General features: G+C 37.7%; 1 protein-coding gene across 36 annotated transcripts in view; it reads left to right on the forward strand.

Annotated features, from left to right (window-relative positions):
* Positions 1-13,676, forward strand: part of UNC80 (unc-80 homolog, NALCN channel complex subunit) — a 218,145-nt gene extending 204,469 nt beyond the window's left edge. For 29 of the 36 annotated variants that reach the window (XM_023642229.2, XM_023642230.2, XM_023642237.2 and 26 more), the window contains 5 exons: positions 530-586; positions 7,006-7,087; positions 8,032-8,143; positions 8,761-8,960; positions 9,770-13,676. In XM_023642229.2, the coding sequence (XP_023497997.2) occupies positions 530-586; positions 7,006-7,087; positions 8,032-8,143; positions 8,761-8,960; positions 9,770-10,033 (715 nt within the window). In that variant the 3' untranslated portion in view covers positions 10,034-13,676. Of the gene's footprint in view, positions 1-529; positions 587-7,005; positions 7,088-8,031; positions 8,144-8,760; positions 8,961-9,769 lie in introns of those variants that run through there. The other 7 variants (XM_023642235.2, XM_070270415.1, XM_070270429.1 and 4 more) reach the window with 3 other exon arrangements.
* The last annotated feature ends 660 nt before the right edge of the window (positions 13,677-14,336 follow it).

Below are 14,336 nucleotides of genomic sequence, written 5' to 3' on the forward strand. Positions count from 1 at the left end.
TTGGGTTCTTTCTTTGCTTTTCTTAATGGCATCAGTTCCAAGAGTTTGGTTGTCGCGGTTCATGGTAAGTGGTTTCTATGTGATAATGTCACCACACACAAGAAAGAAGCAGGATCCTAGTCAATGAAACATCATGTACATAAGATGGGTTAAAAATACTCACCGTCCAGCCAAATGGTTATCAAAGGAACGGTAGTTTCATCTTCTACAGATTCGTTCTGCAGTGTGTTTCAGAGCTCATGTGTCCATTTGGAGCTCATTTTAAGTCCTAACTCTTGACCAACAAATAGATCACTCCTTTGAGAGTCGTATCCATCCAAAGTCCCTCCTCCCCCATTGCCTCGAGTCCTATGTCTTGACAAACCCAGCACAAGGTGAAATGGTTGACTGTCTCCTTTTCCTTCCTTGTTCTGTTAAATCTATTTATTTTTGGTTCTTGGAAGCAGAAAATTGCATGCCTTCTTTCTTTTTCTTTTATTTGTTTGCATTTTCTTTCCCTAAATGCTTCATCTCCCTACCCCTCCTGCAGTGAACCTAATGTCCTCGATGACTCCCAGGGCCTGGCCGCCGAGGGCAGCCTCTCTAGGTACAGTGTCAATGCTACCTGTCTATTGGTGTCTGTGCTGGGAAACGAGCTGTTTCCTGTCTCTTCTGTCTCTCTGTCTCCTCTTGCCCCGTCTTGATATCTATTTCCATTCCTTCCCTTTGTTACTCATGAACACACACGAGCCTGGAAGTCAAAGGTGTAGCCTCCTTCATTTTCAGCTTCAGAGCTCCATGGCAAATGGCCTAAAAAGCTTACTAAGAAGAAAAAAAATCCATGGAGTTCTTTTAGGGGCTTGTCCCATGAACATCTAAAAAGTTTGATGTGCCAAATGTTAAATTTATCCCATCTAATCATTCCCTCCCACAATGATATTCCTGAAGAATTGTTTTGCAGAAGCCTTTTAATACAACTCCCCATCATGAGGAAGCACCTTATTAAATTGAGACAGGTCTTTTAGCTAATACCACAGATGGTAAGAAAACAATGATGCTATAAGAGTAGCAATGTCAATATAATTCCCTCTCTTTAATGCATGCTATGTGGCAGGTATTATAGTAGCTTGTTCAAACACTTGTATAAAGAATGTCTGTGCCGGCACAAAGGTGACTCCCAAAAAGACTCCCACAAAGATGACTTGCCATGAAATATCAGACACAAACATTTCTTGGTAAGTAAGAGAAGTCTTATGATGCAAACAATATAATTTCTTGGCTGTTGGTTTAAAGTACCGGGAAGGGGGACTGCACCTTTAACACTCAGGTAAACCAGGTCAAACATTCCTAATCTTGTGCTGTTGATTCATACCTCTCAACTAATCCTCATTAGGAGTAATGCTTCTTGTTCATCCTGAGAGTGCCTTTGTTCTATCTCGAGACAAACATTCTCTTTCAGGTTTGCTTTATATAGTGAGCACTATCTACCCGTGTTTATTGCTTTCACAAAGATGAGGAAATGTTGAGAGGCCGTTCCTGTGAAAGGTTGTCCTTTGTTTTCGTTGCATCTCGTTTGGATTTCACATTTTCTTCTGCAGTTGAAAATGGGAAATTTAGTCCCATCATCAGGTGTATCTTTTTTTTTTACTGGACCCATAATTCATGACATTCATTTGTGTTTGCGAGCCCTTGCCTTGACAGATGAGTCTCTTATTGGTGGTAAATGTGGAAGTGCTGCAGAGTGCAGACGTAATTCCATTATCAAGAGCTTTGGGGATGAGGAAGAGCCAAACAGTCCTCAACATGGTTTCTCTTCGTTGTTCATAGTGTTTGAAGAGATCTGAACCAAGTCTAGCACCGTGACCGCTGCTTTCAAAGAATGCATTTGTTTAATGCTTAATATTACATGCGAGACAGGAGCACCCTGTCTAGAAGATAATTTCAGTGGCCCACTGAGAGTAGAAATCAGACTTCTGTTGGCTGACTTTGTCCCAGGGCTTTGCTGATTAGGCCAAATTCTACTCTTGCTGAGTAAATACAGGCTGGGGTTGGTGAGAGAAGGCAGGAGTTTGAGTGGACTTTTATAAATCTCCTAAGGATTTGGCCCTCTCTTGGAGGCTCGGGGTTCAAATGACTGATTTGGATTTATCTAAACCAATCCAATCTTCCTTGGTTCCAGTGTCAATGGGAATAAACCCAAAGTTCTTGCTACATGAGACTGATTCAGAGCGAAAGCTATAAATTTTATCTACAGCTGAGTTAATCAATCATGTCAGGACTTTGGTAACTGTTTTAGACCAACTGTTGTTGATCTGTTGTTCCCATAACTGGTGTGTTTTAGGTCTGGGTGTCAGTCACCCAGACTCAGTGGTGCTCACTGAGAAACCAGAAGCTGAGGCATTTACTTTGGATTCTAAATAATTATATTAATGCAGAAGCATTCCACCAGCCAGTAGCACATCCACCTTTGCCATACACTGCAAATCTTACCTCTTGAACTCCATCATGTCACCAAGTTCTCTTTGGAGGAGAGGAACTTTTGGCATTTACTAAGAGGTGGGTTTATAAAATAAGATATATACTTTTTATATTTGGTTTCCAGGCTTTCTTATTCTTGGCATGAAACATTTTTATGCTGCAGACTCTTAAAATCCTCAAGAAATGGTAAAGCATTAACCATGTAAATTACATTTAGCACACATCTGAGCACTCAGGACCTAAAATACACCCAAAGTATTCTTAAGGAAAATGGTCTGAGGGCTAAATGAGGAAGAGACCAGGATAACTAGGATAACCTGATGCATTGGTGGAAACCAATAACAATGGTGCAGACTTTTTGAAAATTTCTTCCAGGATTTTTTTTAACCCCTGCTAACTGGTTTCTTTTAAAGATTTATCACAAGAAATATCAGCTTGTTAGCAGCACTATGCTATGGAGCAAAGATTCTTTCTTTTGGAAATTAATAAATTGAAATCATATCCCATGGGAGATTCTCTTCTGCTGGGAGTGTTGCTCTGAGAGGTATAGAAACTCACTGTAGGCGTTCCCTCCCTGTGCCCAACCCCAAAAACACACCCTATGGACCATATGTTCTCTCCAGAAGAATCACACATACAAAAGGTTATCCAAGCACTTAAGCCTGAATGTTTATACTTGAGAATTAGATTTTGTTTGGACACGTTAGAACGCTTTGAAAGGCAGAAATTGCCAATCAACTCTAATTAAAAAAAAAAATTACAGTGCTATTTGATTCTGTAAGGGTAATGTGAATCACAGTCAAAAATAAGAATGTGGCTCAAGTTTGAACAAGACTGTATAGTCTGGGTGAGATGAAATGAAAATAACCTATTTAGTAGAACCCATATCATGATCACCCACACTTCAAAGTATGAAAACTTGGCAAGTACACAGAAAAAAATTCATGCAGCTTCCTCATGTAGCTGAGAATTAATGGCTAAGAAAATGTGTGTTGTGGTACACAGATATGTACTTGGCCAGTGCTACATCAGTTCCTACGGGATATCGAAGATCCAGATTATTCCCCCTTGTTACTCTAATTCCAGCCTCTAATCTCTAAATTCTTTGGCATGTAAAATACATTTTCTTGGATGTTGTGGATGCTAAGTAAATTTTAAAACAGTGGTCTTTTATTGGAAAAGGGAAGAGTAGGATTTATCTACTGTTTATTTTCCTGTTCTCTACAAACGTTTTATGGCTCCCTTGGTGCTGGCTTTACGCATTCGCATCACAAGGCAATCACTCAGTGTAAATGGCTATGCTTTGTGTCTTGTGTTCTGCCTCTAGATTTCTTTAACCATATTAAAATTAAAAGCTAAAAGTGGAGATAAAAGCAATGAAAATATTAATTCATTTTCCATGGGTTAGTCTCACCTGGTGCTTCCACTTAAATTTTTTATTTGTGAAATATATTTCAATCTATACACTTTTTTTGTAATTTGAGATGAATGATATGAATTTTTGTTGCATTGCTGAATGTGCCCTTGTTCACTGATCCTTTATTTTAAGAAATACCGTTAGGTATATATTCCATTAATAGACACATACATATTTATACACTGTAGTCCAGGCCATCGTGCTGAAAGAGGGGAAAAGAGCTAATCTGTGCCACAATTGTTCTCCAACCATTGGCCGAATTTCCATAGTTTATAAATCACTTCCTTGCATTTTGAATAAGGTGGGTTTTTTGGGTAGACAGTTGAGTTACACCAGTGCTGCCAAGCCCCAAGTGCATTTACTTCTCCAAAATCTGGATTATTATATGGTTTGCCATAGTGATGTTTTTCAGTGACTCAAAAATACAAAGGATGATTTTAGCTTCAATTTAGAAAGTTTTATTTGCTTTTATCCTTACTATTTTACCCTGTTATTTGGTGAAACAGTGGAAATGAGCCATTTCTCATTCTCAAGATTAAAAATTTCAGGAATCCAGTTTTCTATGGAGAGGTGCTCAAGGCAAACACCTTCGTCTTCTCCTGGTTGGTTTTAGTACTAGGCATTGTATGGTCGCACATCGCAAATCATACAGATGTCTAAATATTACATGACATGGAGAGAAACTAAATTGAAACTACTTCTATATTCAACTCCAGTTTGATACAGACTTGAGAAAAAGAAACGTGATCTGCATAAATTACTCCCATTATTAACTTCTCTGGCTGTTTATTAGTAATGTGTCCTAACTGCACACAGCTAAGCCAGACTTTGATGTCCAAAATATCAACATGTTAGCATCACATTCATAGGCAGAATTTAATTTATTAGCTGGGATAGATTTCCAAGGACACGGAATAATTTCATCTTTGATGTGTGCATTCCAGTGATGAAATGCTGTATCATTTACATAGAACTGCTAATTACCAAAGCTATAACCTCGATCCATTTCTTAGATATAAACCTCTCTATCCATAGAGAAAATTTTGATGCTTATGATCCTCCCTTGGAATAATCATCATGAAATTACCATTATGTTTTGACATTTAACACTCCCTGAGTAATGTGTATTTCTTTTCTTTTCTTACACCATTTTTTTCTCACAATCTCAGATTACTGAAAAAAAAATGAGACAAGTGGACTGCCTCTATTTCATTTTCTCGGCCCAATTATTTTCAGGACACTTTATTAGCCACTTCTTTTTAGTGTTCTAGAAGCAATAAACTCATGACAAATATCAAATGTAAAACAAGGAAGCATGCTATATACATCACTTTTCATATTCAAACCATTTTACATCAACTAACTTCTTTTCTCTACCTTAATGGGAGGTAGGTGGTAAGTATGAACCTCACTTTTCGGCCAAGGGAACTGAGGTAACATTTAGATGTCAATGAAGAATCCGTTCAACGAAAGCTTTGCTTGGTATTTGGGAGAAACTTGTTTCTACTTTTGTGCATATGGTAATTGAATACTCTTTCCAATTGCAGACACATGTTAAAATGTATAATTAATAAGGAGATGTCACTTCAAACATGCCAGCAACATAGTCTGGATTGCTTATCAGAATTTATTGTATTGTTCCTTTGGGGTAATTTTCCATTTTCATAGAAAGGTCATCTATGGTAGAAGGTCATATATGTATAAAAATAATGTACATTGATCTTATGAACTTGATATTCAGGAGAACAAGAAAGTTTAAAACAACATCTGTTTTGGGGACTCTTTATGGAATTTTCTATTGTGTATCCCAAATGGTGTAATTAAGATATAGTTACATCCTTACTTCATAAAATCTTTGATAAACTCCATTTGGGAATCACCGATTTTCTTCTAGCTGAAATATGACTAAGACTTTTTAGAAATAACAGATGTGATTGTGTCAACCATGTGATGAATAACTGGTTGTTAACACAACAGGGGAAACATCTGATTGCCCATCTTGCCACCAATATCTCTCGCTACAACTGAGGCTAGATATTAGATAGCTCAGTTTTTAAAAAACAGAAATGAATGAAGGTAGTCTTTCTTTCTTTTTCCTGGACAGTTGCTGACTCTGAATTCCTCTGTGGAATATTTTACTCTCACAACTATTCATAGATGACTCTCCTTTTGCAAAGGCAAAGCAGAAATTAATTACCCATTAACCAAATAATCACATTGGCATCATCCACAGGATTACAGTGTTCTCTGGGGCACAATGCGTTTCTTTTTGTCACCTACACTCCCATTATAAATACCTATTATACATGCATGCAGAATGAAAAAGGATCATGTGCCCATGACAGTTATTTTCAGCTTCACTCAACACTAAAATAGTGACCACTGTCAGTAGTTGTTTTTGCATATAAAATACACACATACACAGTAAATTTGGGGGGAGCAGGTTCTTGCTTTTATAAATTGCACGATATGTTTGAATGCAGCTACCTGATATTAATTAATTAAGCTTCTGAGTTCTACTGATAGCTTAATTACTTTGCCAGCCTTTTAAATCTAAAACCATTTTAAAAAAACATTTAATTGTCTGCCCATGTGACTATTCATTTACTCAGTAGTCACAGAGACTTCAGGCTGCAAACATGTGTTGAATGTGCCCCTTCACCCAAATGGATTCTGTGTCTGATGTGTTTGATATTCGTCCATCTTATTTTCATTTAAATTGAAATTTTTGAAAAGGTGTTCCCATCCATGTGATAGAGTTGTTTGTCTTTGTTTGTCACCACCTTTCCCCTTCCCATCAAAAAGAAAAATTGAGATTAGAATATGACATCTTAAACCTTTTGGTGGCTTCCAAACCAGGGGTGTGATGGAATCAATGTTTTGCTGAATGATAGATATGGCATCTGTGATTGAAAACAGAATCTCAATTTTGGCAGTTTGGGGCTACAAGGCCTCGTTCTCCCTCCCAAACCTTTGAAAACTTCCATACCAGGGATTCTTTCCCAACCTTCCTTCAAAGATAGTGGTATCTTTGAAGTGACTGTTTCATATAAGTGATTTTGGCTAACACCCACCAGAGATGGTCTCCTGTCCTCTCTCCAGGGTGCACTAACACTGTTGATGCTTGACAGGGTGGCAAGTGTACAGAGCGAACCTGGCCAACAGAACCTCCTGGTTCAGCAGCCCCTGGGGAGAAAAAGGGGCCTGAGGCAGGTAAGCAGACCCCCGAAAGGGCAGGAGGGTCATCTTATGAAATGCAAGCTCTGTTCAATTTTTAAAGCCCATGTATATTAAGATTATATTTTGCCTTCTCTCCATCTGAAATAAGCAGTACAGAGCAACTTTAAAATGTGGTAAGTGCTTGGGCAAGCTGAGAGTTTTCAGCCTCTATTTTAGCTCTGAACCTTTTTATCAGCAAAGCTGACTATTTAGTAAAAAAAAGTGGGCTTATACTCATATTTGTTCCACATCCAGAACCCTTCTTTCCCAGTCAAACTTATTGACCAAGAAAGATTTGTTATAAAGTTGATTTAAGCCCTCTTTTTGTATAGAGGCATACATGCAGTTGTCCTTTTTTCCTCATTTCAAGATTAATGATTCAAGTTGAAACCAAAATCAAAGATCATCTTTTCAAATTTCCTTAAGTGGGGTTTCTTCACATTACTCTCTAAACAGATATTTAAATAAGCCTATGCACTCTAGCTTTGACGGGAGCTTCCCAACATTGACTGGGGTACCAGACACTTTCCCAGCATCTGAGGTTTTTTCATTAACCTCCTCTTGAGAGTTGGCATATGTTCAGCTATAACTTTTAGATAAGGAAAGGCTGATTCATAAGCAATTATTAGTTTTGTATTCTAAAATTCACTGAAATTCTCACACTGGCTATTTTAAGTTATGTTAATTAATGTTCTTAGGATATATAAAGGAGTCATAACTGGGAGATAGAACTGCTTAAAGGGGATGTCTGAATCAAACACTGGTGGTTAAATACACAGAAAGAAGTTTGTTTTATCAGCTATGAATGTCAGGAACAACCATAAGAGTCCACAGAAAACCACAGGAAAAGGAGTAAACCAGAGTCAGAATCCTCTGAGCTCAGTGTTTCCTCCCAGGCAGTTAGACCTTTCTTGCCAGCTTCTGCCTATTCTCTTTAGCTAAGACGTCCTCTTCTATCACGTCAGAAGACTCAGACTGAACCCAAAAACCACCCTGCAGCTCGGCTGTCAACCACTCGCAGGAGCATTCAACCTAAAACGAAGCCATCTGGTGAGGCCTTCTGTGTCCCTTCTGACTATACTATTGACACAATGCCACGCATCTCAGCCAGGAAGGCCTATAGAAACTGAGCTCATGCAGATAAGCACACCTTTGAGAAGGCACTAGGATAAGGGAAGATGTTTCCCAGAAAACTTTAGTGCCTTTTTTCTTCTTACCTTTCCCAACCTTCACTCTTACCCCCATGAACCTAGGGAAATGGAAGAGTCCAGGGTAAACCACAAATACTATGAGATTTGACTATAGAAGTTTGCATTTTCTTCCAAGCCAGGATCTGGGTTTGTTATATGTCTTCTTGAAAACAAAGAAATGATGAATAATAGGAACTTCTAAGTCCAGTAGGCAGTTGTTACGAGTGATGAGCAAGTTCACCTAGTGCTCTATGAAAATCTTGTTTTTAGGCCATTTATGTAAAAATGATTTTCTACCCAAGACATACTGTTATAAAAAGGTGCAATCAAAACATACCAAATAGTCAAATATGCTCGTGTTTATTAATAAACCAGCAATGTCTTTACTAAGAAAAGCCAGGAGACACCAATTAAAGCTAATTATTAAGCACTGACAGCGTATTTCCCCTTATTTACTGCTTTACTTCTGACCTACAGTGGATCAGAAACGATCTGTGACCTTCATTGAGGCTCAGCGGGAGCCAGCAGGAGCCCCAGCAGACGCACTTCCTGCCACAGGCCAGCCCCAGGGCTGCAGCCCAGACCCACCTAGAAAACCAGAAGGAATGGACAAACCAGTCCTCACATCTTCCCCCGCCATTGTCATTGCTGATCTTCACAGCCTGTCTCCCAAGCAGGTGAGGGTGCTAAAGAAACAGACAAGGCTTGCTCCCTGCCTACCTATGTCTGGGAACCACTTGGATATGCAAATTTACCCCATATAATTTAAGTCTGGGTCTGTAACCTTTGTTAGAGAGACAGACAATGGTCCTATCATCATGAAGACGAGAATCTAGACAAAGTATATGGCCAGGAATACATCAACTTAAGGAGTCTTGGTATTCTTTGTTATGAAAAATCTGAGAGAAAATATTTCACACCTAAAATAACCACTGAAAACCAGTATATAATACATAGTTGAAAGACAGTTCAATTAAAGAAAATAATAAAGTTGCCAATTTAGATGAAGCCTTTAAATATAGAGCCTTCTGTGTCCTATTAGATGAGAGAAACCTTTTGTTTTGATCTTTTTGCCTCATTGTTTTGATATTTTTATGGTTGTTTTGATGCTTCAGATATGTATAACTGAATTCCCATAGGTCCCACATACTTCTCATGTGTTATTTAAAAGAAAGCTAACGGGCAATATTACTATATACATTTGCATTGTCTTTAATGGTTAAAAAGCATTGTAACACCATTATCTCATCTTATCCTCACAGTCTACAAAGTAAGCAGGGCAAAAAATTATGCTCATGCTACAGGTTAGGAAACAGAGGCACAGAAAGCTGGGAGGGCCTATATAAGCTCTTAGATATACCACAGGCTAGAACTAGGACTAGCCTTGTGATTCTTTCTCCAGCTACAGTTAGACAATGACATTTCTGATACTCTTTCTTGGCACTCATCCCAGCTTTCCATGATGTTATGATCCTTTTGATCATAGAGTGAGACCCTTCCCGCTGAAGAAGGAGAAAAGGAGGACACAGAAGGACAAGGTGCCACGGCACACAGCCCCCTCTCTACTCAACTCTCAGCCCCTGATGACTTCACAGGCCTTGAGACATCCGTCCTCCTACAGCACGGAGACACTGTCCTTCACATCAACGAGGAAAATGGCATGGAGAACCCCCTGCTATCCAGCCAGTTCCCCTTTACTCCCACTGAGCTGGGGGAGACTGATGTGGACCTAGATGAGTCTCATGTTTAATTCTGTATTTTGTAAGAGTTGCAGGTGTAGACAAGATGTAGAAGGGATCACTTTGCTAAAAGTTGAATTCTTTTGCCCGGAAAAGATGAAAACACAGCACTTTATATCCAATGGGTGGCACAAATCTCAGTAGATTTTGCTGCCAATGCACATGTTGTTTCATAAACATCTTGAAAAAATGAATGGCTATGATGATTTGGTTGTGTGAAGACCATAAAAGCCAGGGAGGAATAAGGGGAAAGAGCCATTTTGTTGCACATTGTTTATGATTCAAGAAGCCTTGAGCAGTTAAAAATGTGTACTATTACAGAGCTGCTTACCTAGGAATATTAACAAATAATATGTTCTAAAAAGAAAATGCAATTTTTTGAGGTTACTCACATTATACATCTCATGCAAATGTTTATTTTTATAGTTTCAAAAATATTAAATCAGATGGCTGTATAAGTAGCAATTTACATAAAAATAATAAATAAGGAAAATATTAGTTTGGGAGAACTAAATAAGCCTGCAGCCATTTTTGTTTTCATCAACAATACAGCCATTTAGAGGAAGGAAAAAATACTATTTTTAGAGCTGTGAACTTTTCAATATTTATTTTTGAAGTGTCATTTTCATTGCATGTTGTAAATCAAAATGCTAACGTCCTAAGATCATTCTATTCCTAACCAATCACATTAGAGAAAGAATATTCTAGAAATTATCAGATGTAATTCTGAATTAAGAAGAACGTAAACAGCCTATACTATGATAAAAACTAAATGTAAACATAATAGCTAGAAAGAGATGGTATTCCTACTTCTAGACCTGACTACATCAATGCCAAGAGTAGGAGATATTGGAAAATGTGATTGCTTTCCTTAACAGTATCCTGTGCCTGCCCTCGAGGACATATTTTCAGATATAAAGGTTACTGTTGTTAGAATTGGTTCAATAAAATAACTTTTTCTCAACATTAACAATAGTCTTATGATCCTTTAGACATCTAAGTATATGAGAAAAAAATATAGAAAGTGAGCAATCTCCTCATAGACACAGTCAGCTTGTGTATTTTACTTTAAGTTGAAGTTCAGTGACTTCAAGAAATATATAAAATTCAGAAGGCCTGTAAGGTCATATCTAGTGTGCTGACCCTATAGAATGACTAAGCATCATATAGTTAAAAATTTAATTTCAGAATTTTAAGTTTTAGAAAACTGTCATAAATACTAAGCATATAAAAATTCATATACATACATAAATTGGTATGGTGGGGTGTGTGTGTATTTTCTAGTTTCTCAAGTTGAAGTTAAATATAGACTGATTACATTGCAATGAGTTAAAACACATTCTGTATGCTTAAACTTTGTCGACTTTGGCTATGAAAAGTATATGTATATAGAGAGACCTATGAAACCCACCCAAATCACAAAGGAAAATTATTTTTCTGTTAGAATTGCTTATTAAATAGGCATTGTTTATATAGTGATTTACACTTTCAAATATAATTTGGGGATTTGGTCCCATTCACTAGGAGAATGAAAGATACCTGTAAGTTAAAGGACAAAATTAAAAATTTCAAATCAAAAACTTCAGAAAATAGAGGTGGTAAATGGCCTCTTTTATGTTTTACAATATTTCCAGAAAATTTACACTTAATGCTGAATTAATTAAGTGCAGAAATATACGTATAAGTGGTTTTATGAATCTTTCTAAGCTGATGTCTTTCGCCTATTAAAAATTATGCTGCTCAATTAGCATTAGAGGCCTTATGTTTGGTAATTACAAGTGTATGAGCTACATGAGTCTCTATACATGTGTGTGCTTTGTTCCACTTTCTTGATTCTTGATTCAAATTCTCTATGTATAATTGTATCAAATATTTAAAGTAAAGGAGTCAAAGAATATTGTGAAGTTCCCAAAAAGAATCCTAAATACCTTTATATATATTTTAAAAGGATGGGGCTGTTTTGAACATGATTTTGCTTGCCTGTCTGCCTTTCCGCCTGACTCCTTCACTCTCGTGTTATGGAAGTCTGTTGGAAACTTTCAATAAGCTGAGTAATGTTGTACCTTGCAAAAAAGCCTTCCACTCTGAGAAACAGGGCCTTAGAGAGTGGGAATGTTTTCATACTGGGACTACTAAGACTTTGCAGATGTGTGCATCTGACGTGTCCTTACATGTACTGAATGTAATGTGTTGAATGTTTATGTGTAGTCGATAAAGTATCTATATGTATGTGCATAAGACTGCCACAAGATGTATTCTCAGGAATACCACTACCTGGAGTTTGAAGACTAATTATTTAAAAAAAAAAAAAAAAACAGTCGGGGAAGATTGGAAAAAAGTTCAAGATAATTAACAATTTTTGTAATGTTCAAAATATTATTGAATATATGACTAAAAAGCTAATTATTACATATGATAAATACAGTATTGGTATTATTAGATAATTTCTTAAGCTAGGATGCTTAATGATATTTATCTTTTTCAGAGGAAAATTAAAACAGGCATCTATTCCCATGTATTAAAAATTGGATTCATCCAAGAAGTTGCTTCTTCAGAAATTAACTTCTGAGAGACCTTGGATTAAACAAGTATCATCCATGATAATGGGTGTACATTTATATTACTCGGATTCAATTAAAGCAGTTCAGATTCTGGAGACAGCATTTCTATAGCAAAACATTTTACTTTCATTTTTCAGAATTTGCTGCTTTCTATAATTCTATTAGATAAGTTATTTGATTTCTTCCAAAAAGGAAACTGTTACTAAATGCACTGGGACAAGGCACTGAGAACTACAATGTCAAAAGGCATAAATGGACGTGATAATGTTGGGGAAAAAAATCTGTGGTGTTGGGGTCTGGTTAGGGTCCGTTGCACAGGCTGGAAGTAGCTGCTTTGCCATTTCAAGCCTCCAGGAGTACCTTAGGCAGGGTGACATCTCCTCTCTTCTTCATTACATCCCCTCTAGTCAGTGAAGAACATTCTCCACTCTGCTGTCCAGCTCCAAGAGCATCCGAGATGAGAATAGGGGGTACATAGGGATCTATAGGTAAGAAAGGATCACGAATAGAATTGCAGTCCAAAACACAATTAAATACCCTTCCTCAAGTTACACAGGATACTTCAGTAGTCTCTGGGATTTGCCGCTGTCACACCGTGTCATGCTGTTGCCTGTGACCTCACACTTCCAACTCCAGGGCCTTGTCTTTAGCAGTGAGTAGAAAGCCTCACTTCCTCATTGACTTTAGTGGGTCTCAACTGCAGCATTTCAGAAACAAAGTTTGGTTTGACACTCAGGAGAATAAAAACAAGTTAAGGGCAGAATGTATTTGGAAAAGCTTAAGACAAATTTACTTATATTATTTTATGATCATTTAGGATTACAGATCAATGTACCTCCATAATATTTTTCAATAGTCACTGTGACTGCAGGATGAAAATCCTTATTAGCCATTTTATAGGTAAAACAAAAGATTGATTTCACAGCCAACTTCTCTCAGATGACTATGAAGTCTGTTCTGAATAACGAATGACCAAAGAGCATGGAAAAAATGCATATGAATAAATGCTGAAATGTTTATGAAAGATATTTATGAAACATATTAAGACTTCTGTGTTTGAATATGCACATATAATAAAGTAAATCTAAAACTATTTAAGATGCGTGATGAAGTTTCATTTCTTAACATAGAGAATAGGTTAACTCATTCAGGTGAGTGTCCGTTTTAGGGTGTTCCTTGATGCCTCTCCTCAGCACCCCCAGTCTGGCCTGAGGTCACCTTTCAGTGAGACACTTCCTATTCCTCCCTCCAGCCCCAAATGAGCTCCATCCTACTCATGCTTTCTACCCCCAATTTCAACACGAAGCAGGATGGGCACATGGGGAGTCAGTACCCCAGGGTGACTTCTCTGCCCAGGTTATGGCCTGCTGGAATGACTGGTAGATTTCCCAGGGGGAATGTTAAAGATTCCTCTGGTTGGCCCCCGAATGTGGCCAGAAGCACCATAGCGTCCAAGTTACTGCCACAGTAGAAAGTACTCTATCCTACCTTCTAAGGTATAATCTTGTTAAATTTATGTTGTTTCCTCATGTGGTTTTACTACGTCTCTTTTCCTGACCCAATGACCCTAGGTACATCAGGCAGAGGAATAGCCCTGCTAAATAAACCGCAAGCAACAGGATAGACTGGAGTATATGAGTAAGCCATTTGGTGTAAAACTAACTTGGCCTGACCTTGTTTTTCCAAAAGGCCCTGACGTGCCCGTGGAGCATGCAGTGTACATCTGCTTTAAGCATTTGCTGTGTCCCAAAGA

The sequence above is a fragment of the Equus caballus genome, chromosome 6 (assembly GCF_041296265.1).
Source record: "Equus caballus isolate H_3958 breed thoroughbred chromosome 6, TB-T2T, whole genome shotgun sequence".
Lineage (NCBI taxonomy): Eukaryota > Metazoa > Chordata > Mammalia > Perissodactyla > Equidae > Equus > Equus caballus.